At 30.6% G+C, this 24,381-nt stretch overlaps 4 protein-coding genes across 9 annotated transcripts; 1 reads left to right on the top strand and 3 right to left on the bottom strand.

Moving 5' to 3' along the window:
* Positions 1–487: 487 nt before the first annotated feature.
* Positions 488–4,944, top strand: Culd (CUB and LDLa domain). Its single transcript, XM_070643348.1, is given in 8 exon segments — positions 488–701; positions 1,220–1,547; positions 1,868–3,127; positions 3,208–3,370; positions 3,471–3,628; positions 3,716–3,824; positions 3,889–4,140; positions 4,203–4,944. Coding segments are annotated over 8 exon segments (3,012 nt in total). The 5' UTR covers positions 488–515; the 3' UTR covers positions 4,759–4,944.
* A 960-nt stretch (positions 4,945–5,904) lies between these two features.
* LOC139092731 (uncharacterized) lies at positions 5,905–19,469 on the bottom strand. 6 transcript variants are annotated; one of them, XM_070643254.1, is made up of 7 exons: positions 19,084–19,469; positions 17,906–18,377; positions 9,296–9,599; positions 8,306–8,621; positions 7,714–8,044; positions 7,083–7,637; positions 5,905–6,976 (listed from the first exon to the last, which is right to left on the bottom strand). In XM_070643254.1, exons 3-7 carry the CDS (start codon positions 9,585–9,587, stop codon positions 6,281–6,283), a joined length of 2,190 nt encoding a protein of 729 aa, XP_070499355.1. In that variant the 5' UTR covers positions 9,588–9,599; positions 17,906–18,377; positions 19,084–19,469; the 3' UTR covers positions 5,905–6,280. The 6 variants fall into 6 exon arrangements, with proteins under 6 accessions (XP_070499355.1, XP_070499360.1, XP_070499357.1 ...); XM_070643259.1 differs by having other exon boundaries at positions 8,306–8,588; XM_070643256.1 differs by lacking the exon at positions 17,906–18,377.
* A 1,975-nt stretch (positions 19,470–21,444) lies between these two features.
* LOC139092683 (tRNA selenocysteine 1-associated protein 1-like) lies at positions 21,445–22,638 on the bottom strand. Its single transcript, XM_070643196.1, has 2 exons — positions 22,502–22,638; positions 21,445–22,417 (listed from the first exon to the last, which is right to left on the bottom strand). The coding sequence occupies exons 1-2, from the start codon at positions 22,538–22,540 to the stop codon at positions 21,509–21,511; spliced, it is 948 nt and encodes a 315-aa protein (XP_070499297.1). The 5' UTR covers positions 22,541–22,638; the 3' UTR covers positions 21,445–21,508.
* Positions 22,639–22,841: 203 nt separating this feature from the next.
* LOC139092616 (tRNA selenocysteine 1-associated protein 1-like) lies at positions 22,842–24,372 on the bottom strand. The gene is made up of 2 exons (XM_070643090.1): positions 24,232–24,372; positions 22,842–23,856 (listed from the first exon to the last, which is right to left on the bottom strand). The coding sequence occupies exons 1-2, from the start codon at positions 24,268–24,270 to the stop codon at positions 23,110–23,112; spliced, it is 786 nt and encodes a 261-aa protein (XP_070499191.1). The 5' UTR covers positions 24,271–24,372; the 3' UTR covers positions 22,842–23,109.
* Positions 24,373–24,381: the final 9 nt, after the last annotated feature.

Here is a 24,381-nt window from a genome sequence, read left to right as displayed (position 1 = left end):
GCAGCTACATCCTCAGTACACATGATGTTGAAAATGAAAAACGGCCAAAGCCAAGTCTCAACCAAGTGATGGTTGTGTATGTACATAAGTCAATCACTTCTACTTCACTTACATCACTGACCTTGCTTAAAAATATAGAACAAAGCCTAATATGGACCTAAAATAAAACATAATCAATAGTAATTAAAACACCCCATTCCATTGAACAGGATTACAGTTATCGAGTATTAAGAATTATCTAAAGATCTAAATCGAAGAGCTTTAAGGATCAAAAGAAAAAAGTGACGACGATGAAGGAAGCAACTTATGACATCGTTCATTTGTTTGTGTTATTTAAAGAGTGTCATTGGAAAATATTCTCACTTTTTTGCACTTTTATGGCTTCTTAAGTCTTACAATTTTCCAGAATTGAAAGTCAGTCCATTGAGTATGAATTCAGTTTACTCAGAACCTTCTAATAAGCTAAACGGAAAAAAAAAAAATTAAGTGAAATATTTTAAAGATTGTTGTTAATAATGTTGAGGAATGTATTAATTGTGCTATTGCTGGATATTTTTGTGCTATCTTATCCATCCAGTGGATTTACATATCAAAAGATTCATAGAAATACGGAAATTTGTGGATCACATAATGGTCATCGTCGATATTTGGAGCTTGGCGAGACTGGAGAAATTTTTGGACATAACATTACTGTGCCTCATGTAATTAAACATTAGTTAATCACGTCTGACATTTTTGATATTGAGACTTAACATCCCTCAATGTTGTGTGACACAATCAACATCTCAATGTTGTGTTTGGAATGTCACACAACATGAAACCTGTCTTTAGTGACTCCTTAAGTCCACAAAATTCATCATCAATATTTTCATCCAATTTAAATGTCGTCATTAAGTCATCAGAAAGCAATTGGCAGCAAAAATTGCATTGATGGACGTTCAAGTTTAATATAAAAAAAATCTAGAAGATCGATGACTGGCATGAAAATTGGATTACAAATATTGATTATGAATTGTTGACAGCACCTTTCATTCCTTTATACAATGATATGCATGTAACAAGAATCATACTTATATAGTAACTACCTACGTTAATTACGTAGGAATTGTAAATTCTTGCCATTATAAAGGAAATTGTCAATGGGAAGGTCAAGGTGGAATTTTTAATGATTTTTATTCGATTTCTTTTTGTTTGTCTCTTTCCATGAATAATTTTACAGTATGTCCAGGAAGTGTCAAAACAATTCAATCAGTCACTAACTTTACAATGTACGTTGGAACTAGTGACGTGCACTTCGTGTACAATTCGACTCAAATTTGATTATATTAATTTTCTATCAAATTGTCCACATCCTAAAAATGGTGCTGGAATTTGTCGATGTGATTACATTATACTTAGTGAGCCACCTTATGATGACAAGCAGAGAAACTTGTTGCATAATTGTGGGAATGTATTTGAATATCAGTCAAAGACGAGGACATTGCAAATTAAATTTATTTATTGGAATAATTATACTGATGCTTTTCGTATGGAATATACTGTTAATCGTAAGTACTTTCTTGTTATTGGATATCATTGAAATTATAAATGAAACTTAACGGATTTTGAAAATTCAAATTTCAACGATTTCAAAAATTCAAATCTCACTGGATTTAGAAAATTCAAGTTTTAACGGATTCTTAATTTTTGAATGAATCATAAAAATCGATTTGAATTCTCAAGAACCGTTAATATTTCATAATTAGATGTAATAACATTATTAAAAATAATGCATAATTTATGACGTCACTAATGTCATATTTGCATCCTGTAATAGCAATGAATGACGTAATAACATTCTATTTTCCTTGACTTTCGTTAAATAAAGAAAACCGTGAAATCATTACATCACCAACACCAACAATCAGTGAATCAGGTGAAGTTCGTAATGAGCAAAGTTACGAAATCCAATCACCATTCTTCCCAGCTTATTATCCTCGCGATTATGCCATTGAACATATTATGAAATGTGAATTTGAGTTATGTCGTGTACGCATTGAATTTTCCGACTTTTTAATATCACGATCATCATCAATGGAGTTTATAGACACAAGTGGTGAAAGATTTTATGTAAGTGGTAAAAACTTCCGTCCACCACTTTTGGTATCTTCAGGTGCATCAGTGACAATACGATTTAATGCAAATGGTGGATCTGATTTAGGATATAAAGCTAAAGTTTGGTTCATTTCGGCACTGGATCTGACAGAGATGTCTGTTGCTCAAACAAATTGTGGTGGATTAGTTGACACAATTGGCGGTGTGATAACAATGATGAATATGTCTGGAAAGGAATTTAATAAGTCGTCATCAGCTCTGTATGACTGCATTTGGATTATTAAGCCACCAGAAGCTTATTTACAGATTAAGTCACATATATCAATTAAGGTTGAAAATTTTGAGAAAATGGCATCGGATTCAGAGATTCAAATCCATCAAGGTATCACTTCTGATAAGCCAATGATTGAGCTATTGAGGTCATCTCATGACAATTCTGTGTCATCAAGGAACTTAATTGCACCACTTTCTGCTGGATTTTATGTTCGACTTCGTGGACGATTCGATTCAAGGTCACGATTGGCTATAGTTTATGCTATATTCAGCTATTCAAGTGAGTACTAAATATGATTAAATAAATCCATCAGAGTTAAATTAAATCCGTAGGATTAAAAATTTAATCTTCAAAATTTTGAAAAATTTATTAATTAATTTCAATAACTGTTCCTTAACCCTACAGAATGCTACACCGGAAATGAATTTATGTGCTCAAATCAACGTTGTATATCCTTAATGCTTCAATGTGACGGCTTTGATCATTGTGGTGACAATTCCGACGAGCCTGAGTCATGTTCAGAAGTGTGGGAAAATAGCGTAATTGACCGTAGATGGTACTCGCATACACCAAACTATTACTTCCCCAAATTAGAACGATTTCCAGATTTTAGATCAACATCAATAGCATTTGCTGTGTCATCATTATCGCTGTTACTTGTTATTTCCTGCCTGATTATAATGATTCATCGTAATGGAAATCGAGTAAGAGAACAAGAAGAATTACAAAATCAGCTACAGACAATTAGTCAGTTATTGGGTAAGCATAAACTTTTTCTTAATAGATATAATAGAAATAGCTCTAATTCTTTTCGTATTTTTATCTGTTCCTTTATTTAGACGCAAACAATAACAATAACAGACCAGAAGAAATCAATGAACCCCCACCGATTTATGAACATCCACCGAATTATGATGAAATAATTAAGGTTGGAATGGATGAACAAATGAATCGAGCAAAAAAAGAAAGGAGGTCAGGAAGAAGCCGACTTCATAGACCGAGGTAATTAAATTTTTAATCCATCGAAATTCATTTAATCCAGGCTTAAATTTTTAATACGTCGAGATTAACCTCAAATTCTTAATAATTTCATAACATCCAGACGATCAGATCCAGCAGTGTCAGTCCAAAGATCTCTTCTAGAAGTAACAGCTCAAGAAGAAAGTGACTTGCCGTCCACAAGCTCAATAGGATCAGTTGCAGGCTATTATGGCAACAATGACTTGCAAGAAAATTTATCACGACCTTTCCAAATCTTGGGTATGTTTAAATATTTAAGGATATTTGTTAATTAATTTGTAAGTCAATTTAATGATGTTGTTATAAATAAAAGACCACAAATTTCAGATATTGGGGAAGCGATTGAGACATCATCGCAGAGCAGCCGAACGAGCCCAACAATCCCAAATGTTTTTCAGACGAACATTTCAATGCCCAACGGCGAAACCCAAAAAATGTAAGATTTATCTATGATTGCCTGACTTGTCGTACTTAAATTTTGTTATTTTCAATTCCTCCAGTGAGATTCCAAACACGCCCGATGAGTCAATAAACTTTTCAATGCCGTCGTTAGAAGACCAAAACTTTTTAGAACCAAAGCATTTATGGAGTGAGGATAGTAAATTTAAAAAGTCATGGATACGCTTTAATTCTGAAGATTATACATCAAAAATGGCACATTCGACAGCCATAAATATTAATTCATTTGATTCGATTGATATTGCCCAAATGCAAGAAGTCGACGAATATTTTCAATCATATGCTGCAAACAAGTTAGTATGATGGCGTGTACGTTTAATGATGGACATAAAAATTATCGAAATTTATCCTTTAGGGCATTCTTTCAGTCATCCCAAAGTCAAGATTCATTCGTCAGCATGAAATCATGTTTCTGTGATTCAGCACAGTCATTTTTCAGTGAGAAATACAAGACAACCCTTCTGACCCATAAAGCTGAATGTGATCGTTGTAAAAATTTAATTTATCAAGCAGAAAATCGACGGTGCTCAATGTGCGGTGACTGTGTTGAAAAATTTTACTCGCCAAAAGTCTGTACGACATGCAGTGGACGAATTTCATTTCAAGATTTAAAGAATTGGAGCATTAAGCATCAAAACATAAATATTGAAAAGGCTGAAGAGATTCATGCAATTAAATTGTGTAATTGTTTCCCAAAATATCCATCACAAAATTTTAGTTCAATTCAGTCGAATGACGTCAATGAAATACAAATCCTTCCGAAAATCACTGGAAAGTCTTGTTCCTATAATGAAATTGTACACCAAACGAGAAAGAAGAAAAGTTTACAATATTTTAGCTCACACAATTGTTTACCTCTTAAAAGCTTCACATCGAGTGACGATGACTCATCGGACACTGATGATGATTAGATATAATTATATATGATAATGGATTTTATACTATGTTGTTTTATGAGTATGCTGGAAATTTATTCAAAAAAATAATCAATAGATTAAATCGCAGGATTTAAAATTTAATCTCCAATTTAGATTTAAGAAAACTGTATAAATGTTCCTAAAAATGACTGTTGTATGGTTCTAAAACATTTTAAATAATCAAAACTGTATAAATATTTGAACATTGTGATTGTATGGTTCTAAACGTTCGATTATGAAAACCATGTAAATGTTTCAAAAACATGACAATTGTATTGTTCTAATTTTCAAATTCTAAAAATCCGTTACCAATTAATCAAACTTTAATCTTGAAGATTAATTAAATATTTAAAGAACTACTTTACGGATTCGATGCCAAATCTGTAATTTATAACAATAAACTCTATTTAAAAATTATGTTAAGGATTAAAACACCGAAAATAAATTGTTGAATTTTAAAGATATTTTCAATTATAACTCTTTTGTTCTTCCTTTTTATTTTTTTATAATAATCAGACATGTGGCACAAAATTAATCATTCAAAAACTTGTTATTTGTTTTTAAAAATTTCTTTCAATTTCTCAGATCAAAAAATAAACTTTAAAGATATTTTTACAGATTCTTTATTTCTTCTTATTGGCCTTTTTATATAATTTTTTAAGGTATTTATTTCTTCTAATGAATAAACTTCGGTCCCATAAATATTTTTAAAATGTTATGATTTTAAATTTTCATTTCTTACATTCTACACGAGTTTTTTTACACATTTTCTGTGTTTTTGCTTCTTTTATCATGAAATTTGTTTTGGTAACATAAGCACTTATAATTATGGGAAATCAGAAAATGTGGGTAAAATAGCACCCAATGAAAGTTTTTTTTTTTTTTTCATTTTTTTTACACTTTTTTTCACAGATTTTTTTAGAAAGATAATTTAATTAATGTCTTTTTTTCTATCTACTCCTTATCAGTTAAATTTATAGAATTTTTTAGAGGAAAATTTGGACTTTTATTTTAATTTCAAAATGTTTCATTCTTATTTTTAATCCAGAAGTGATGAACAGTTCTTAATTATTTGAATTTTAAATAAGTATTTTTGAATTTTTAAAACCATTAAATTTCAAATTTAAAAAAACCGTTAAATTTCAAAATTTTGAATTTACCAACACAAACAAACGAAATTAAGTCTTTCAATAATTATTTGACTAACTAAACTTCCTAAACCAGTCAGAAAATATTATTTGATCATCTCAATACTCAATAAAGTAACTAATCATGTTCAACCTTAATATCACTTAAAATAAGGCCAAAAACATTCAATTTCTATGTTCAAAAATCTTACAATTGTGTTAGTGACTTGAAAAATTAATAAAATTTAAATTTTATCCATTAAAATTTTGTTCATCACCCGTGAAAATGTTGTCAATTAAAAATTGTTGTTAAAATATCATTAATTAATTTAAATATTTTTTTGTCATTTATAATGAACTGTTAATATATATTCTGTCTTTTATCATCATTATGTACTTCGCCCATGTTTTAAGCAGTAACAATATTTCTTTAAATTATCGGTATTTACGCATGCACTTTGCGTTGAATATTCATTTAATCTCGATATACTTCCAGTTATCTCAAATTTGTCCTTTCGGGTCAAAAAATTTGGAAAATATTCTACAGTTGTTTCAAATTTGGCATTTGATGGCGATACATCAAATATAATTAAATAACTTAGATTCTTTTTGGTGACATCAACATCATTGTTTACTGACTTCTTTGCTGATGTTATTGACTTCAGCTTTAAACGTGCACACAGTGGCTTTGTGCTGTTTGGCATACGGGCATTTGTATCCAAATTAACGTTAATATAATTTACTACATAATTCACAGCCTGTTTAACTATACTATCTTTTTTGTCGATTGTTGTGTATACCGTACACGTGCACCAATGTATATCAATTTTAGCATCTGCACATGATCGATTCCATGGGAGTTCTTTGAAAATACTCTGACAATCGGGACAACTTAAAGCTTGAGGTAATGGGTCGATTCTAGCTGATAATTCTAAAATATGTTTTAGGGTCATGTGCAAGTCATAAGGATTTGACAATCGATTTCTGTTAATTTTAAGATTTTGTACGATTTCAGGATGTTTCGTCTTGAACCATTGAGGTAACCAGATGAAGATGAATGGTAGTCGTTCCTCAAGCCATCCAGTCTGTTGGAAATAATTGATTATTTAGGTTAATTAGTATGACGATAGTTCAGACGCATAACGTCTGAGCAGACATGACTGTCGTGCAATGTGTGACTGAGTGACTTACCAATAATTGTCTCACAGGTCCAAACCGAAGTCCATGATCACTAAAGAAGACAACAGCGGATGTATTGAGTATACCACGATTGTCCAATTCTTCTAAATAAAATTTAATTTTTTCATCCATACTTGATGGATCGGATAGCTCATTATGTGAAAATGTATTGGTCCAAAAGAGTCCAAAAAATGGATCATTTTTATAGACAGATGCAAAATCTAATGCATATTGATAGATGAAATCGGCATAATTTTGAAATCCAAGACAAAATTTTAATGAACTTTTGTATTTAATTTTTAAATACTTTTCAGCAGCAAGGGTAAATGGTCGGAAGTAATTGGTTGTTGGTTGATTTAGGAATCCAAATTTATGATAATTAAATGTACTTATTTTTGCCTCATCTTCAGCATATCCAGTTACATATCCAGCCTTTTCAAACTCTTTCCAAATGAATGGACATTTATCTAAATTTCCAACAGCCTTCGGGTTACATTCCTGATAACTGTATGATTGATTATAGCCAACTAAAATTGCCATTAAATTTGGAAATGTGTTGTCGTCCATCTGTTAAAATATCGATTTTTTGTGTTGCTTACATTATAAACATGATTATTAAGATTGATGCTGCAATATGACTCACCTTATTATATCCTTTTAATTCAAACCATCCAGTATCGTAGAGATGTTGTGCTGTCATTGGCATAGCTCTTATTAAATTCAGTCTAGAGACACTATCAATACCCAGCATAAGGACCGAAAGTGGTCGATTCTCAGGATATAATGTCTTAAAATTGTCAAAAATCTTCTGCATATTCTCTCGACGTCTTACAATGGCATGTGCATTATAATATACAGTTTTTGCCTTCTTCTTCTCCTTATCTCTTCCATTAAAGCCTTTACATTGAACCAAAATAAATTCTATTGATGACGGTAACTCAATAGATTGATCGAAATATACACATTTTGCGAGACTGGGAGGATATAATAGAAAGAAAATATTTGTAATGGATATTAGAATAATTTAGATGCGGCTCATGGGATTCGACGAAATGATTTTATGTCACACTCAAGATCCAATGTTGAGTCATGGCCAGGGTCATGACAATTATTTTAATTGAAAATTTCTAACGGTTTTAAAAAATTTGAATTTTTTGGTTTCAAAATTCAAATATTTTTAACCGTTACAATTGTCGAATCCACAAAAAGCCACAAAAAATATAAACTAGACATACTTATATTTATCATCAGCTGTTGCATTTGATCCACCTCTCGTTATCTCCTGATAACAGCAATCAATTTGATTTTGATCAGGATTAAGATATTTGGACTTAAATCCACGATGATAAATTAATTTAGCAATGTCATCATCATAGTTCTGCTCAATTGATGTTAATGGATGTTTCTTGGCACACGGTTCAAAATCTTCTTTGGAAAATAGTCTCATGACATCAGATGCCAATGGATCTAATGAAAGTATTCTACATTGCGGCGAATACACGTTATAGCCTACAGGTACTATTGAATAATTTTTTGATGATGTATTGTTGTCTTTACATTTATTTTTTTTAATGTTATTAATGTATTTGAGAATCATATACATATATTTCCATATATACATTATATATATATTTTTTTAACATGTAACATTGATTTTATTCAACAAAACGGAAAAATTAAGGTATGTGATATATATTTTTTTCATAAAAATCATGGTGTTATGGGTGATTGGTTAGTGGTTAAGTGGAATCAAGTGAGCAAAAATGATGGGTAGGGAAGAAAAAAGAAGAAAAAAAATCACAAAAAAAACACAAACGTGAATTTGTGTAAAAAATATTTTGCCAATAAAATTTTTTCATCAATTTTTTTTTTTAATAATTTTTTTGTTTTTTTAAAAGCCAAAAATAATGATGAATAGCGAAAAATTAAATCAAATTAATGATGGTGGTGATTGATTGATGGTGAATCCAACAAGGTTAAAGGAACGAATAAAAAAAAATATCGTTGATTTCATCCAAAAGCAACGTGTTTGTTCAGGGGGAGGAAGTCAAACAAATTAAAAAAAGAAGAAAAATAAAAAACCAAATTTTAAAAATTTAATTAAATTAAGTAAAAGCATAAAAAATATTTCAAATTGGCATAATAAGCTCAACTATGAATTCTCAGTGCATGCAATATAACTAATCTAAATCTAATAATAACTTAATTAACGACATTTTTTTTACCTTTTGGACCAGGCAAGTTCTTATCATCCTCCGGTATCCTTACGATCATGTGCTGATAGGGTTTTAGATTTGACAAGTATATGAGGAGGAAGCAAAACGCTCCCAAAATGGCAAGAAGTCTTATCCGACCGCATTTTTCTTGATATCCTTTTGAGTCACGACGCTTCAAAAGCAATCCCGTTGATTTGAGCTTTTTGTTGATTTTCCATCGACTATTTCGTGTTCCGGTTGTGTGGACGTCAATCAGCGGTTCTAAATCAGCTTTTAAATCGTTGATATTGTTATGTGACATATCCAATCATTTCTGAAATAGACGTAAGGAAATGAACATTTTTAGTTATTTAAAAGCTTTTTGGAATCCTATTAGTTTGTTCATATAATGGTCGTGAATGTTTACGTGTCTGCTGTTTGATTTTAGCCGCTTGCAGTTTAGGACAGAACTTTTCGAGATTTTCAATTCTCATTAGTACGTTGAAGAGTTCAGACGTTAAAAATTTTGCTCCGCATTTTTTTTTTATTATTATCAAAGTGATTAACTTTAATGAAAATCAAGTGTTCCGCGAGTGTTCGTGGTAATGACAAAGAAAAAGCGCCAGCACGGCGATATTTAGCCCAAATAGGGATGACCAAAAAAAGGTTAAAATTCATGTTCAGCAAAAGCTGTAAATTCAGCCGATAAGCCAAAAGCATCTCAATATCCACTTGAAGATGATTTTTACAAGCATTCAAGCCAATTGTGACCAGATCCAGCTTCAGAGAAGTATGCAGCAGTAAAATTTCACAAATATTTTCTATTTATCAGCAATGAATCGACACAAATCATTTGTAAGCAAATGATGTTTTAAAGGACTTGATTTCACGTACACGGAGCCGTCATTTAGTTCTCAAAGGTTTCTATGACGTAGATCCAGCTCGACTTTATCAATTTTAAAGGAACACAATCCAGAAATCAAAAGTGCTTTACAAAATCAAAAGCATTTACCTCATCAACTTCAAGCAATCCACCACAAACTAATTTAATCAAAAACAAGGATTAATTGCTATCATTTAAATAGGCGAATGTTCCGAGGATCATTCAGCTAAACATGTTACAAGGCATTCGAGAAAAGACTCAAAAAGATTTAACATTCAAACAAATTCAGCGACATTTACAGGAAAATTTGCTTTACCCAATTTACAATCGTCATCGAGATTGAAATCATTTAACATAGATTACATAGTCATTCACCATCCACAAATAATGAGCACAACCAAATCAGTTGATAAACTGAATGAAGCAACAAAACGCCTATATAAAATCAACATCGAGAACATCATCGATACTGCACAAAGTGTTATTGCACAAATACAAACTGATCATCAAATAAAGAACCAAGAAGTTCAATAGCCAAAGGTTGGTAAAAAATTAACAATCATGTAATCCACAATAAAGAAAGTTTCGAAAAAATGAAATCGATTAGACATGACAGTTGCAACAAACTGCACGCGATCACAAAGTGCAGGATCAATAGCCAAATAATCCCAAAAAATTGGCATCAGCATTCATATTTCACAGACTTCACCTGCTCGCTATTTAAATGTCAAAAAATCACAAACAAAAAAATGTTCAATATTGAGAAATTATCGGAAGCATTTCATGGCTTGCTTTCAAGTCTTCAATCATCACAACTATTGAAAAATATAAAATGAATTGCTCAAGTGTTAACAAGCATTGTGATAAAAGGACATTAAATTTAAAACATTTTGCACGATGGCGTTATCAAAGCAATAATAATTTACGCATATTTCCATGCTAGCCATATTTTTGTGATGTGACAGGAGTTTATCACGTCTGAGAATCTGATATAAAAGTTATATAATTAATTATTTAAAATTCATTTTTTGAAGCCACACTCCTTTATGATTTTGCATGTTTATTCTAACGAAATGATTGCTTTACACGTGGACGTTTTGGCATTTCAATGAAATATGTTTTTGTGGTTTTTCTATTTCAATATTTTGATTTTCATCTTGGGAATTATGTAATTTTATATATACGCAAATGAAATCCAGGCTTTTATTAATTATGAAATTTAACAGCTTTATCCTCAGATTGGATTTGTATTCCCATGATTAAATGAATATTTTAGCTAGGTATTTTATGTTGTAAAATATTAATATGCATACTTTGATAATTTTAGAAACTTTATTTGCTTTTGAAACTTGAATTTCCAAAAATTTCAGTTTTATAAGTTATACAACAAGTTCCAGTTTTATATCCAATTGAAGGTAATTAATCACATATTAATCTAGTCAAAACATCTACTATGAATATCACATATCGTTAATTAACAGGAGAAATTAATTATTTTCTATTTTCACTATTTGACCGTTTGAAAGTGTATTCAGTAACTAATAAAAGGGTCTAAAACTATGAAAAATATTGAAAACTCAAATAATATTCGTTAAAAATTCTCATAGAATTTATGCTGTAATATGTCATTTAAATGCAGCTACATTAATTATAGTAAAACTATGTATATCAGGAAATTCTTACAAACTAAGCAAACAACAAAAGGAAAAATTCACTGAAAAATGTGCGTAATTACACATAAATTTATGTCGTCCACAAACAATAGCCTTGACTCTAATAACTAACTCATTCTAATTCACTTCAAGTATCCCGTCTTAACTACATGATATTTTAAAACTTCTACGGCTTATTTTAGGAATTCATTGTACAATAATGAAAATGTAGAGGAATGAATGAATGGAGGAAGTTTTTCCTAATAAATAATAGCGTGACTATCGTACATAAGGAGCTTTTAAATTGAAACATACAAGGTGAAAAAGAAAAGCTTTCATGCAATATTATCATAAAAATGATTTCTTTACGAAAAATTTATTAAAAAGGAATTAGTTGGGCTTAAGAAAACATGCCATTCCACACATAACTAGAGTTGTTTTGCTTGCACGACTTCTGGCCTTTGCTTAGGGGGTCTTCAGTTTGGACATTTTAGAATTTTACTATATTCAACACAATAACTCAAAGAGAGTAGCTGTCGGCAACTGGCAGAGGGAAGCCAGTGTCGGCGACGGAGCCAGATTTAGGAGACTTCAAAGGGAACTCATGGATTGCAGTTGATCTGTACGATCAGCGAAGTAAGTAGGTATGTACTATATTTGTATTAGTGTTGTTCAAAGTTGTTTGTGCCATGGCACACCTGAGTGGTAAGCCACGACTGAAACCACACACGACATAGTGTTCATGACATTTCCAAAATATCGTCGTAACACTAGTGTGTCGCGTGACACAGTTTGAACAACACTACTCTTGATAGATACATTTTGAAAATAATCGATTTAAGTTGGATTTTGGCAAGAAACATTTTGATGTATTCGAGGAACCCCTTTTGTATTTTTACAGTTTTAATGATGATTCAGTAATTTTTTATGAAAGTGAAAATTCACTTGGAAGTCATTTATTAATGATGTCCTTTAGAAAAAAACGCTCTATCCCTGTAGATTCAGTGGTGGACAATCACTGCCAAGAACCATATATTATGTATGGTTTCGATCGAGGCTTACCACCAAAATCCAGTGAAAAATAAGTTTTCCCATGCATTTCCTGTAGATCCTTCAAAAATCTGAACATCACTTATGAATAACCCTCTAATAAATTACTAAAGTATTGTAAAATATCAATAAACTAAGGATATACAAGACCCATAACCCGATAAAGATTAAATAAAAAAGTTTTCCCATGTAAAACAACTAGTTTTCCCTTCTGTGCTTATTTTTATTTTTAATTCGATGTAATATATTATAAAATATACAATAACGAATAATATATGACGGCGGCAGTAGTAGTAAAGCTCAACAAGTGAGCGACGGTAAAAATTTTCCTTTCTATAAAGCAAAAGAAAAAAACATAAAAACAAACTTTTTTTCGCTCTCTCAGTTCTCTTATTCTCATTGTACATACATTTTATGTGTCCTATATATAAACGTAGATATAGGTAGGCAGTCACATAAATGAAAATTTTTCTTTTAACATTTCGATATTTTTGATAACACTTTTTTTTCTCCTTGCTTATTTATATTTCCTTCCGTTCACATTTTCATTATATTCTACATGTTTTGCTCTATATTTCCTTACTCTTCTTCTTTTATTGACACTCTACGTATTCAATTTTGTTGTTTATGGTGAAATAAACTATTTGCTGATGGAGATTTGATACGACTTTATGATTATTATCTTCGTCACTTTTTATTGGGTAGGAATTACTTAATCAATACTGAAGTTTATTAGAGCATGACTACATTAACGAGGAATTATTTTATTGAAATGGGGAAAATTTTAAGGTGAAGTTGTTGTGGGAAATGAATGCAAAATGGCAAAAAGTATTCCCTTACACACCCCTTTGCTAGTATGGACTCAATATGCAGATTATGCAATGACATCAATTAGGTACAACTCTAGTTTTTGTAGAGCACAGAAGGAAAGTTTCAGATTCTGAGCAACAATTGCAAATTATCACTAAGAGTTCGACTTTATTGAATCTAAACTTATTCATATGTCATACAATAGATCCAGGAAGAGATTTATCAGCGATTTGGATCGTATTGCCTCCAGCAGACTCCACTTACATTATGTGGGAGCACATCGCGAACGCTGGATCTCTTTTGTACTAGTTTCCTTTACGGATATTATCTTTAATTTTCTAATGTCTACCAAATTACTCCTGAGTTCCTCCCCAAATTACGCTGTACCCACCAGCATTAACTTTATATATGAAGCTCTTGAACTATCATGAATGAGTTGTTATTGACTTTATTAAGATAAGCAACTATATATATAAATACTCATTGCATCTTTATTGACAGATCATTGATCTTTAGTCTCAATCAATTTAATTAAATTTATTTAAATGATCGTTTATATAGTATGTCCAACTTTCAAGACTGGAGTGCTGTATGACACTTGTGTGGCTGAGTAGCGTTTATGTGGCTGAGCAGCGTTTATGTGACTGTGTGGCACTTGTGTTGCTGTGTGACACTTGTCGTGGACGAAACCACTAATTACGGTCAAAATTAATATTTTCGGTAAACGTCATGTGACAATAACCGTTCAATTTAAAGAAAACTGTATATGCAATTAAAAATTTATTATTGGTCACTAAAATATCAATAATACTGTGTAAAACGCTTAAAAGCTTCTTAGAACTGGTGAGAATCACAAAGCTATAATTTAATTAACACAATAATATTTTATTCATAAAATGTTTTAAAACAATTTACATAATATTATTAGGGGTGGCTCATTTAGGGGACATTGAGTAATTTGTGGGATTTTCCATGAATATTGCAATTCTATCAATGATTTAAAATTGGGTTGACACACTGAATCATCGATTGAAGAGTATTTTCGTCTGCATTGGGCCATAAAGTTTACTAACTTTTCAAAAAATCAGAGCATTTGATGCTTAATACTGAAAGCTCATCCCATCAACACAGTGACGTATCGGCGCCACAACGACTACGTTGCGCTGCACAGACAATTAAACACTAACTGTTCGACATCAGAAAATCTTATTAAATATCATTTTAGAACTATTACAAATCCTTTATTAAGGTTTTCATAGGAATTCGTCATCCGAGCGACACAAATCACCATATTGCAGTCCATAAGGTTGCCAAAAATAAGCGGTTCCATTTGTTATTAGTGAAAAAGATTTAGCTGAGCTTAAAAAGCTCCGTGACGGAACTTCATTTGTGTCGGTCTAATGAATGTCACACAATTCCACAAAGATCAAGATGAGAATGATAATTAAAATCACTTACTCTATTACTAGCAACTACAGTACAATAACACTTCAAGACAAACTCAAATTAAACAGCTTGACAGGAACAAATTTTGTTAATAAATACGAAAAACTAATCAAGAGAAATCTGTCAAAAATGGAACTAACGTTTTCGTGTGTAAGTCTAATACATTATTCACCGGTATCTACATATTTACAGAAATATTAAATATATTTTTTTGAGACGACATAGAGACGACTATATCAATTAACACGTACATATTATTTATTCAATTCATTTTCCCACCGTATACACCTTTGTGCCTAAATTACAATATTTCACGTTAATCAGGGAAAGTAACAGTCAAACTTTATCACATGAGAGTTTTAGTTGAGTGGAAATAGCAATTTTAGAGACTAATTAATACAACAATTGAGGCAGAAATGATGAAAATAATGCACAAATTTTGTATGCACATTAAAATAAATATTTATTATTTTAAATGAAATTAAATGTTACATACACATTACAAAATTGACGTAACGTATACATTGTATCGTTCCTAATACACACGATATTAAGTGCACAATAACATTTATGTGCACGACATGAAAATTAAGTGAAAATTGTGCTAAATGCAGTGCGTTTTTTTAGTGAATTTGATAGATACACAAAATGAACACTTTACCGCATGTGTCTTATTCATAGGGGTTTTCTCTATTGTTGAAAGCATTGAACTACCAGTTTGACATCATAAAATATTAAAGGGAAATTTTTTTTTTTCGAAAAACAATTTTCCATTCTCTCTTGTGCGTGATACAGTTTGAAAATAAAAAGAAATTGAACACTTTATTCAAATATCAATTTTTTTTTTATTAATAAGGCAGAATTTGAGAACATGCAAGAGTTAAATTTTTAATGGATATTTTCATAAAACGATATTAATTGAGTATTTTTGTATCGGAAATTATGTTTATAACAGAAGCATTCTGTAATTGACTTTAAAAATTTGAATATTTAACGTATTTTGAAATTTTGAATGCTTTTTTAACAATTGAATTGAGTTTTTTTGAAGATTTAACGGATTTGAATAAAATTTTATTTGAATGACTTTTTGAACAAATTATTGAAATTTGATTTAACAGATTTTTAAAATTTGAAATCTAAACGGTTGTCGAAATTTTAAAATTCTCGTTAAAATGAACTGAACTGAATTGAAGTTTGATTCACTGAATAGCAGGATATTTAGAATTTTCAACTTCTACAAAGCCAGTAAAAATGAATCGATAACTACAGCTTTCCGACTGCTTAATACTCAGAAATATAGTTCCACATTAACAAATGATGATAAAAAATGAATCATTTTAACTAAATTGTATGCTTTTAAGTCTTATGGATGTAACATTTATTCTTTTTTTTTTCTCCGTTTCTTGATCTCATCAGACATTCGGAGCCATCAAAATCGCAAGCGATAGATACTTAAAGGAAGTAAGCACTCACACAAGCGGAGAAAAAATGAATGAAAAGCAATTGAATGAAATTGAAAAGCTCTAAAAAGGAAAATTAAGAAGAATATGGAAGATTAATTCGAATACTTGAGTGTAATGATTTTCAAGTGAATCTCTTTCTCTTATCGTTATTTTTACTGCATTTTTATTTTGTGCTCCAATTTTTGCTCATTTTGAGATAAATCTATCATATTTCACTAACTGAAGTTATCTGAAACCTGAGAATCTATTTGCTGAGTTTTTAAACAGAGTAAAAAATATTTTTTTATGAAGCTTGTACTGGTATTTGTGTGTGTTTATAGAGGCTGGATCTGGATCTTGAATAACGAAATTTTAGATTCTTAAAATTCACGATAAAAATTTCAGTTCAATTCAGTTCAGTTCAATATTTAAAAATTTAAAACCCGTTAAAATTTAAATTTCTGAGAACCGTTATTATTATTGCTACCTAATTAATCTAATCGCAACTCACAATTAACTGATAGTGGCAGTTGTTTTACGATAGAGTACACGTTCATTTAAGTGGTTAGAACTGATACTGATAAAATATTAGGTACATAAATAATAACGTTTCGGAATTTCACCATCACAGCGAATATTAATTAACTATTTTTAAGAAAATCGCCGTCATTGATTAAATCATTTATTTGTTAGATAAGCAGATCATGTGGTCAGTGAATTTTTAGATTACATTTTTATTGTTTATTTTTATGAGTCAATAGTGACTGAAAATGCTGGAATTTCACTTCTAACTCCCAGTGAATTGTGCATTTATCTGAATTTTCATTGTTAGACATATAACCCAAATGAGGGATAATGAGTATCCGACCCTTGCTATGTTTTAAAAATAGTTTAATCTTTGTATTACAGACAAATACGAATTTTTTTCTTATCTCTGAAATAATTAACTCCATTCCAATATTTCCATTTATTTACAGTCTGTATTTTGAATTTTAGAAACCAAATCTACTTGATAAATAATTAATGTGTATCTACATCCATCTATTTCAATCCGTCCGGTCCGGTTCGCGTTGACAGTTTGTTCATTCCGAAACGAGAATATCAGCATATAGCAAGAGGAAGATGAAATTAGTACTAATTTATGCGGAAAAATTAGCATCAATATTTGCAAATTGCTTTTCCTCATTCAGCATACACAAAAACAATCAAGTCCAAAAACACAAAAAATGTGCATTTTTCGTACGAAATGAAATGGAAATGAAAAACTTCTATCCCAGGCAAATTGATTTTCCTCTCGGAAAAAAGGAATGAAAAGGAAAGAAGAAAGAAAGTTAAAAAAAAGAAAGAAAATTCTCACCTTTCTGTTGAGCTTCTCTCGAGCATGTAAACTCTTTGCTTTTATGTCGGTACGAAATGAAGTTGTTTCAAATTTATTAAAAATATTTACTTAACGTAATAGAAACTCGGTCAACTCTTTTATTTTCAGTCACTTGCTGTGCTATTATTATTTATAGCAAATCATGAATTTGTGGCTTTAAACACCTCTCACTGTGTCTGTATATGTGTGTATCTTATCACTTTATAAACAACATCATTATACAAATAAATAGAAATTGAGAGGAGTAAAAGAAGTCAAATTGAAATTCCAGAATCGTGTGGGATTCTCTTTAATCACTTTAATCAATTTATGTACGAATCCTAAGCATCAATTTGTTTTGCTTTTCCACTTCATTCACATATTTATTGTTGTATACATGCTGCCAGCATTATATTTATTAATAAGCACAAAATACTCGTCTATTCTTATTCATGACACGTCTTTTGACGAACTAAATGATATAGATGATGGGGTTATTCACAAATGACGTACGGGTTTTAAGGGCAGGTGTGCAGAGTGTAGGTAATGGGTAGTCTAAAATATTTCAAAAAGTTTTTCTCAAAAAAATTAAGCAAACTAAATAAATTTTGTTTTTTTGGGGACTTCTGATCTTCAAAACCCTTCTCCTGGGTCACAGTATGCTAAGCTTTTAGAGCTTTATATTTCTTTTATAAAATGCACTAAGTATTTAAAGATACCAGGGTTAAAAACCAATCTCAATATTAAAAGACAAAATTTTCAGAATAATTGAATTTTTTGTATCAAAACACTATCAATCTCACTGACACTCTGATTTGTAATTGTTTAATTGTAGAGATGTGCAACACAATACTTATTTATTAATAAGTTTAATCAAACAGATTGAATTATTCACAATGATGTTTATTCTTCGGAGTTCAAATACAGACTGAACTTTTGTAAGAGAAAGGGTTTTCAACTATGAACCAAAAATATTTTTTAAATCTCAAATGAACGTTAGAACAATCTTATTGATACTGATTATGAAATACCAAACTACACACTTGCTGACACTATAAAATAAGTTCTTAAACAGGTAGATCAAGCGCCCGTTAATATTCAATGGACATCATTTGTAAATGACCCCCTCAAATAACACTGTTACTCTCAAATTGAACTATTCTTTCACTATTCCTTACGATTATTATTTTTCTGTTGCTTAAATGTGCTCCTCGCTGCTCACATATCTCGAATCAAATGAATTATATTCGCTCTTTCATGAGAGCTTTCGTTGTGACTGGTTCTCATATTGATTTCGTACTTTTGAGATGGCGATTTTTCAGTGTAAATTTTCAACATCATCTCAATATGGACCAGATGAAAATGTCTTTTAGATGACAATTTCCATTAATGTCTTATGATGCACTTAATTCTACGTCGTTCTTTTAAATTTATGAGTTTGAAAAAATTTTTATTTCTTTATTTTTACTTTCTTAATTTTTATTTTTTTTTTTTCTTCTTTTAATCGACTCGAGTCGCAGAGAGCTTCGATCATGAGACGACCGTAAAACTTGAAAGATTTTCGCAAACTGAATTGAGAAAAAAAATAATAGTAGAAGAAAAAGTTATGTTTCTGTATGATTCTGCGCATTAATGACATCATAGAACGAACGCGTGTGTTCGGTAAGATTTTTGTGTACAAACAAACTTTTCTGTTGTTGCTGTTTCTCATGGCTTTTTTTTCTCTGTGAGCATAGGAAAAGTTGAGACTTTTCACAATGAATTTTCCGAAAAGAAAATGTCAACATAAAAATTCTGTTTGTCCGACTGTCACTATATTTACCAGTAAATTTTGAATATTTTTTGACCGTTATTTTTCAAATATTTTTTGACAGTTTTATTTTGAATATTTTTTCACCGTTATTTTTTAAATATTTATTGACAGTTGAATTTCGAATATTTTTTGACCGTTATCTTTCAAATATTTTTTAAGAGTTATATTTTGAATATTTTTTGACCGTTATTTTTTAAATATATTTTGATCGTTAATTATTCATTTTTGAGCATTTATTTAAATTGCGTTATTGAGTCACTCCCTTACGGACTTTATAACTGATTTTCTCTGTGAGCGAGCATAGAAAAAGCTGAGACATTTTCTTCTTCTATTCTCTGTATGAAGTGAATAAAGTAGAAAATATTTATAGGATGTACGAGAGAGAAAGTGAAATATTTTTTTCTATACATACTTTACTATATTAGCAGCCTGTCTATTGTCATTTTATTCTCAATATCGGAAATTCATTTTCTCTTTTTCACTCCTTTTAATGAGACAATCTAAATAACTTTTTTATTATGTATGATAGACGAAGAAGCTTCATAATAATAATTGAAGGAAATTTACTCTTCCTTTCCCAAAAAAAAAAAAAAATACATGAATTGAAATTTGCGTGAGAAAGTTTGTAACTATTTATGTTAGTCCTTCAGAAAAATTCAATCAATAAAGTTTTAAAATTTCATTTTTAGAAAAGCTTCACTCAAAACCGCACGCTTTCCTATCCTATCCATTCGATCAATAATTTAGTCATTAAAGATCCCAACGATAAATATCCTCTAGGTAGTCATAATCATAAAAAATATAAAGGACAATTCAATCATAAAAAGAAGTCATTTGCATAATGATGAAAAGTTTTTAAGCAAAATTTTCTAATGTCATATAGCTGACATTTATACTCAAGGCTGTTATTTTCATTCGAATATTCTTCTATTTATATACTTTCACTCTTTGTGAATTAAAGACAATAAATTAGATAGACGAAAATATTTTGAAACTAACCGCATGTCGAAAGAAGACTGAAGGAGATTTATGCCGGTTTTGAACATTTTCCATGCACTGGAGTGTTTTAAGATTTTTAACGAACTTTCGAGATTCAAATTTTTTGAACATTTTTACCGGACTTTTGAAATTTAAAAAGTTTAAATTTTTTTTTAATCTCATCAGATTAATTTAAATCCACCTGGATTAAATCCAAATTGAAATCCAGCACTGTGTGAATCTTCCGGACTGAAATGTCGAATTCTGTTCATGCTAAACGAAACAATAATTCACTATAAGCACTTAAAAATTATTAACTGACCAATGGGTCACTAATGTCTGATTTTAATACGAAAGATTTACTTTTTTCGAAAAAATCACAGAACTACATAAAACAGCGCGGCAAGGCATGGGTTATTAACATATTAAATTGTTATTCATTAAAATTTGTTAGTGTATTCCTACACGCTGAACATCCACATTTACAAATTTTATATGACACGACACTTTAGATATGAAATTTTAAATACAAACTTTTAGCATATACTCGTACCTTTACAATACACGATGTCTTACTCGTGAGTGCTTTGCATGCTCACGGGAAGCTTCTCATCATTTTGTTTTTTCAATGATGTTTGAGCTAATAGTCATTTAATTTAATATTGATTGTTTATGTCATGTTCAAATTCAATTATTATATGTCATGTACGTGCTATGTCATGCAATGATATTAAGAAAGCTTATGCTATTTAATTTTAATGATTTTCGTCAATTTTATTGTAAAAATTTTTGTTAAAAACTGCTTAAAAAGATTAATAAAGTTTCTCTAGCATCTCGATGGGCTGCCATTTACTTGCTTCTAAGCTGTCATAAAGATTTCTGTCCCGCTCAACTGTCTCTCTATTCAATTTATCGACATCAATTGTAGTTTTGTAATCAACAAGGACATAGTCTTCGTCGTGATCATATTTATAGGAATGTGATCCATATTGTGGCTGAGGTTGTGTTGCAGTAGCTATTTGTGCACTTGCTTGTTGTGAATAATAAGTTGCTGGATCTACTTGAGCTGGTTGTGGTGTGGCTTCATATCCTGTATATCCTTGTTGTTGCTGCCAATAATATTGGGAATATTGATCATAATATTGTGAGTAATTATCATAAACCTGTTGAACGATACTCGTTGCTGTTGGTTGTGGCATAACTACTGATCCATCTTTTGGTTTTGGCACTGCACTACAGATCTTTAGAGCTTTTGATCCCAATCCTATATATCCATTCATTTCATACAGTGCACTTTTCTGTTCCTCTTCAAGTCCAAATTTAACAAATCCATAGCCACGTGAGAATCCGGAATCATCCATAATAACTTTAGCTGTCTTAATTGATTGATATTTCGATGAAAATACTCGATATAAATTGTAGTCATCAACATCTGAGCTTAAATCGCCAACCCATACACTAAATTCTCTGTCAGCTAACAGTGCCTTGTTTTGTGACGTTGTTGCTGAATTTAGTTTGAATCTTACAATTGGATTTGTTCCTGGAATTGGCTTCCCGTTCAATTTATGCATTGCATTTACAGCAGCTTCATCGGTTAGAAATGATACAAAACAATAGCCGGCTGCTTCGCCTGAAAACTTGTTTTTCATCAATTTCACTGTCAAGGGATCTTCGCCCATTTTCCGAAATGCCGCTAGAATGAAGCTCTCGTTCATGTAAGGCTGTTAAGATTTAGATTAATTAATTATTTAATTAATGAATTGTTTTATTGTAATTTCAATTAATTATCGTATAAATTGACTTACTTGTAAGCTTCCCATCCACAGTTGACATTGCTGTGCCATTTTACTGTTTTTAAATCGACCTTTTCCTTAATAAAATAGAATTAAATTTTTATCTTCAACAATGTCTTGTTTATGGAAATATTTTGTCAGATAATCGAATTGTTTACAGTCAGACAACTGATTTTTTTGAGAACCTTTCAACGGCGCCAATAATTACAGTACAAATTTCCTGATCTTATTCACATTAATTCTAATACCATTTAATCTCCGTGATATGACGCTGGACAATTCAAATGGCTGGAAATAATAAGCATAATAATGAGAAGGAAGAATAGACCGGTTTTAAGAAATGCCATTCATATGTATGACCATAGTAACTCACGAAAATTTCTAGTTTTATTCAAATTTATAATTCTTTTTTTGGGGGGATCATATTCCAATATACATAACTATTCATTTTCCAAAAAGACTAGAGCATTAGGCCTCTCTTAAAATATATATTTCATTAAATCTTCAAAGTGAAATTTTTATTAACTTCTTTAATTAATTAAAAATGTTAAGCGATGGTTGCTAAAAAATTATCTTGGTTGATCATGAAACATTTAAAATTCTTTAAGAGTTACAGAAAGTCAATTTTGTTTATGATAAGCTGAAGGGTCCATTTGTTGCTGTGGACTATATCCATAGACATGGCCTTGCTGCTGTGCATCATATCCATATGCTTGTTGGTTTTGTTGTGGGACATAGCTCTGCTGTCCATAATATTGTGGTTGCTGGTTATATTGATTATAATATTGAGAATAATTATCATATGCCTGCTGTACGATACTTGTGGCTGACTGCTGATGATGTCCGCCAGGCATTCCATCTCTTGGTTTTGGAACTGCACTGCAGATTTTTAATGGTTTCGTACCTAAACCTACATATCCATTCATTTCATATAATGCATTCTTTTGTTCCTCTTCAAGACCAAATTTGACGAATCCGTAGCCTCGTGAAAATCCCGAATTATCCATAATCACTTTGGCAGCCTTAATCGATTGATACTTATTTGAGAATGCTCTGTAGAGTTTATAATCGTCAACATCAACACTCAAATCTCCAACCCAAAGACTGAATTCACGATCCGCCATAAATTGCTTATTATGAGATGTCATTGCAGAATTAAGTTTGAAACGAATGACTGGATTTGTTCCAGGTATTGGCTTCCCATTTAATTTGTGCATTGCATTAATAGCAATATCGTCAGTATCAAAGGAGACAAAACAATAGCCGGCTGCATCACCAGAATACTTGTTTTTCATCAATTTCACTGTTATTGGATTTTCTCCCATTCTTTGGAAAGCAGCTACTATAAAGCTCTCATCCATATATGGCTAGAATATTAAAGAAATAAATTAGATATCTAAAAATCACAGTCAATCATTAAAATTAGTGTAATAAAGATAACAATGAAATTTTAATATTCTTATCGCTCTAACCCATATTTTTCTGATGTTTTTTACAGAATGTAATTTTTGAGATCCAGTAAATTTGCGAAAATTTTTGATTAATAACTATTCAATCATATTATTCATGAAAATGTTTACATCAACATGTATATTATTGATTAAAAGTACCAAAAATCACAATAATAAGGCACAGCAGATAAGTTATTGAAATTTCACAAATTGGACATTTATTTTCAAAAAAAATGATTTATAATCACATTTTTGAGTCAATTTCTTTATTTTTCCACCAGCAATGCTTACTTGCAAACTTCCCATCCACAATTGACATTGTTGTGCCATTTTATAATCTGTGAAAATCCTTAAATAAGTTAAACCGGAATGTTTTGTGTGATTAACTGATTTTTTATACGACAAAACCTCACAAATTTGTACGGTTCCAAATTTTCATAT

The sequence above is a fragment of the Chironomus tepperi genome, unplaced genomic scaffold (assembly GCF_022539635.2).
Source record: "Chironomus tepperi strain 1889 unplaced genomic scaffold, CSIRO-AGI_Ctep_v1 contig_309, whole genome shotgun sequence".
NCBI classification, from domain to species: Eukaryota; Metazoa; Arthropoda; class Insecta; order Diptera; family Chironomidae; genus Chironomus; species Chironomus tepperi.
This window is presented reverse-complemented; position numbering and strand designations above follow the sequence as displayed.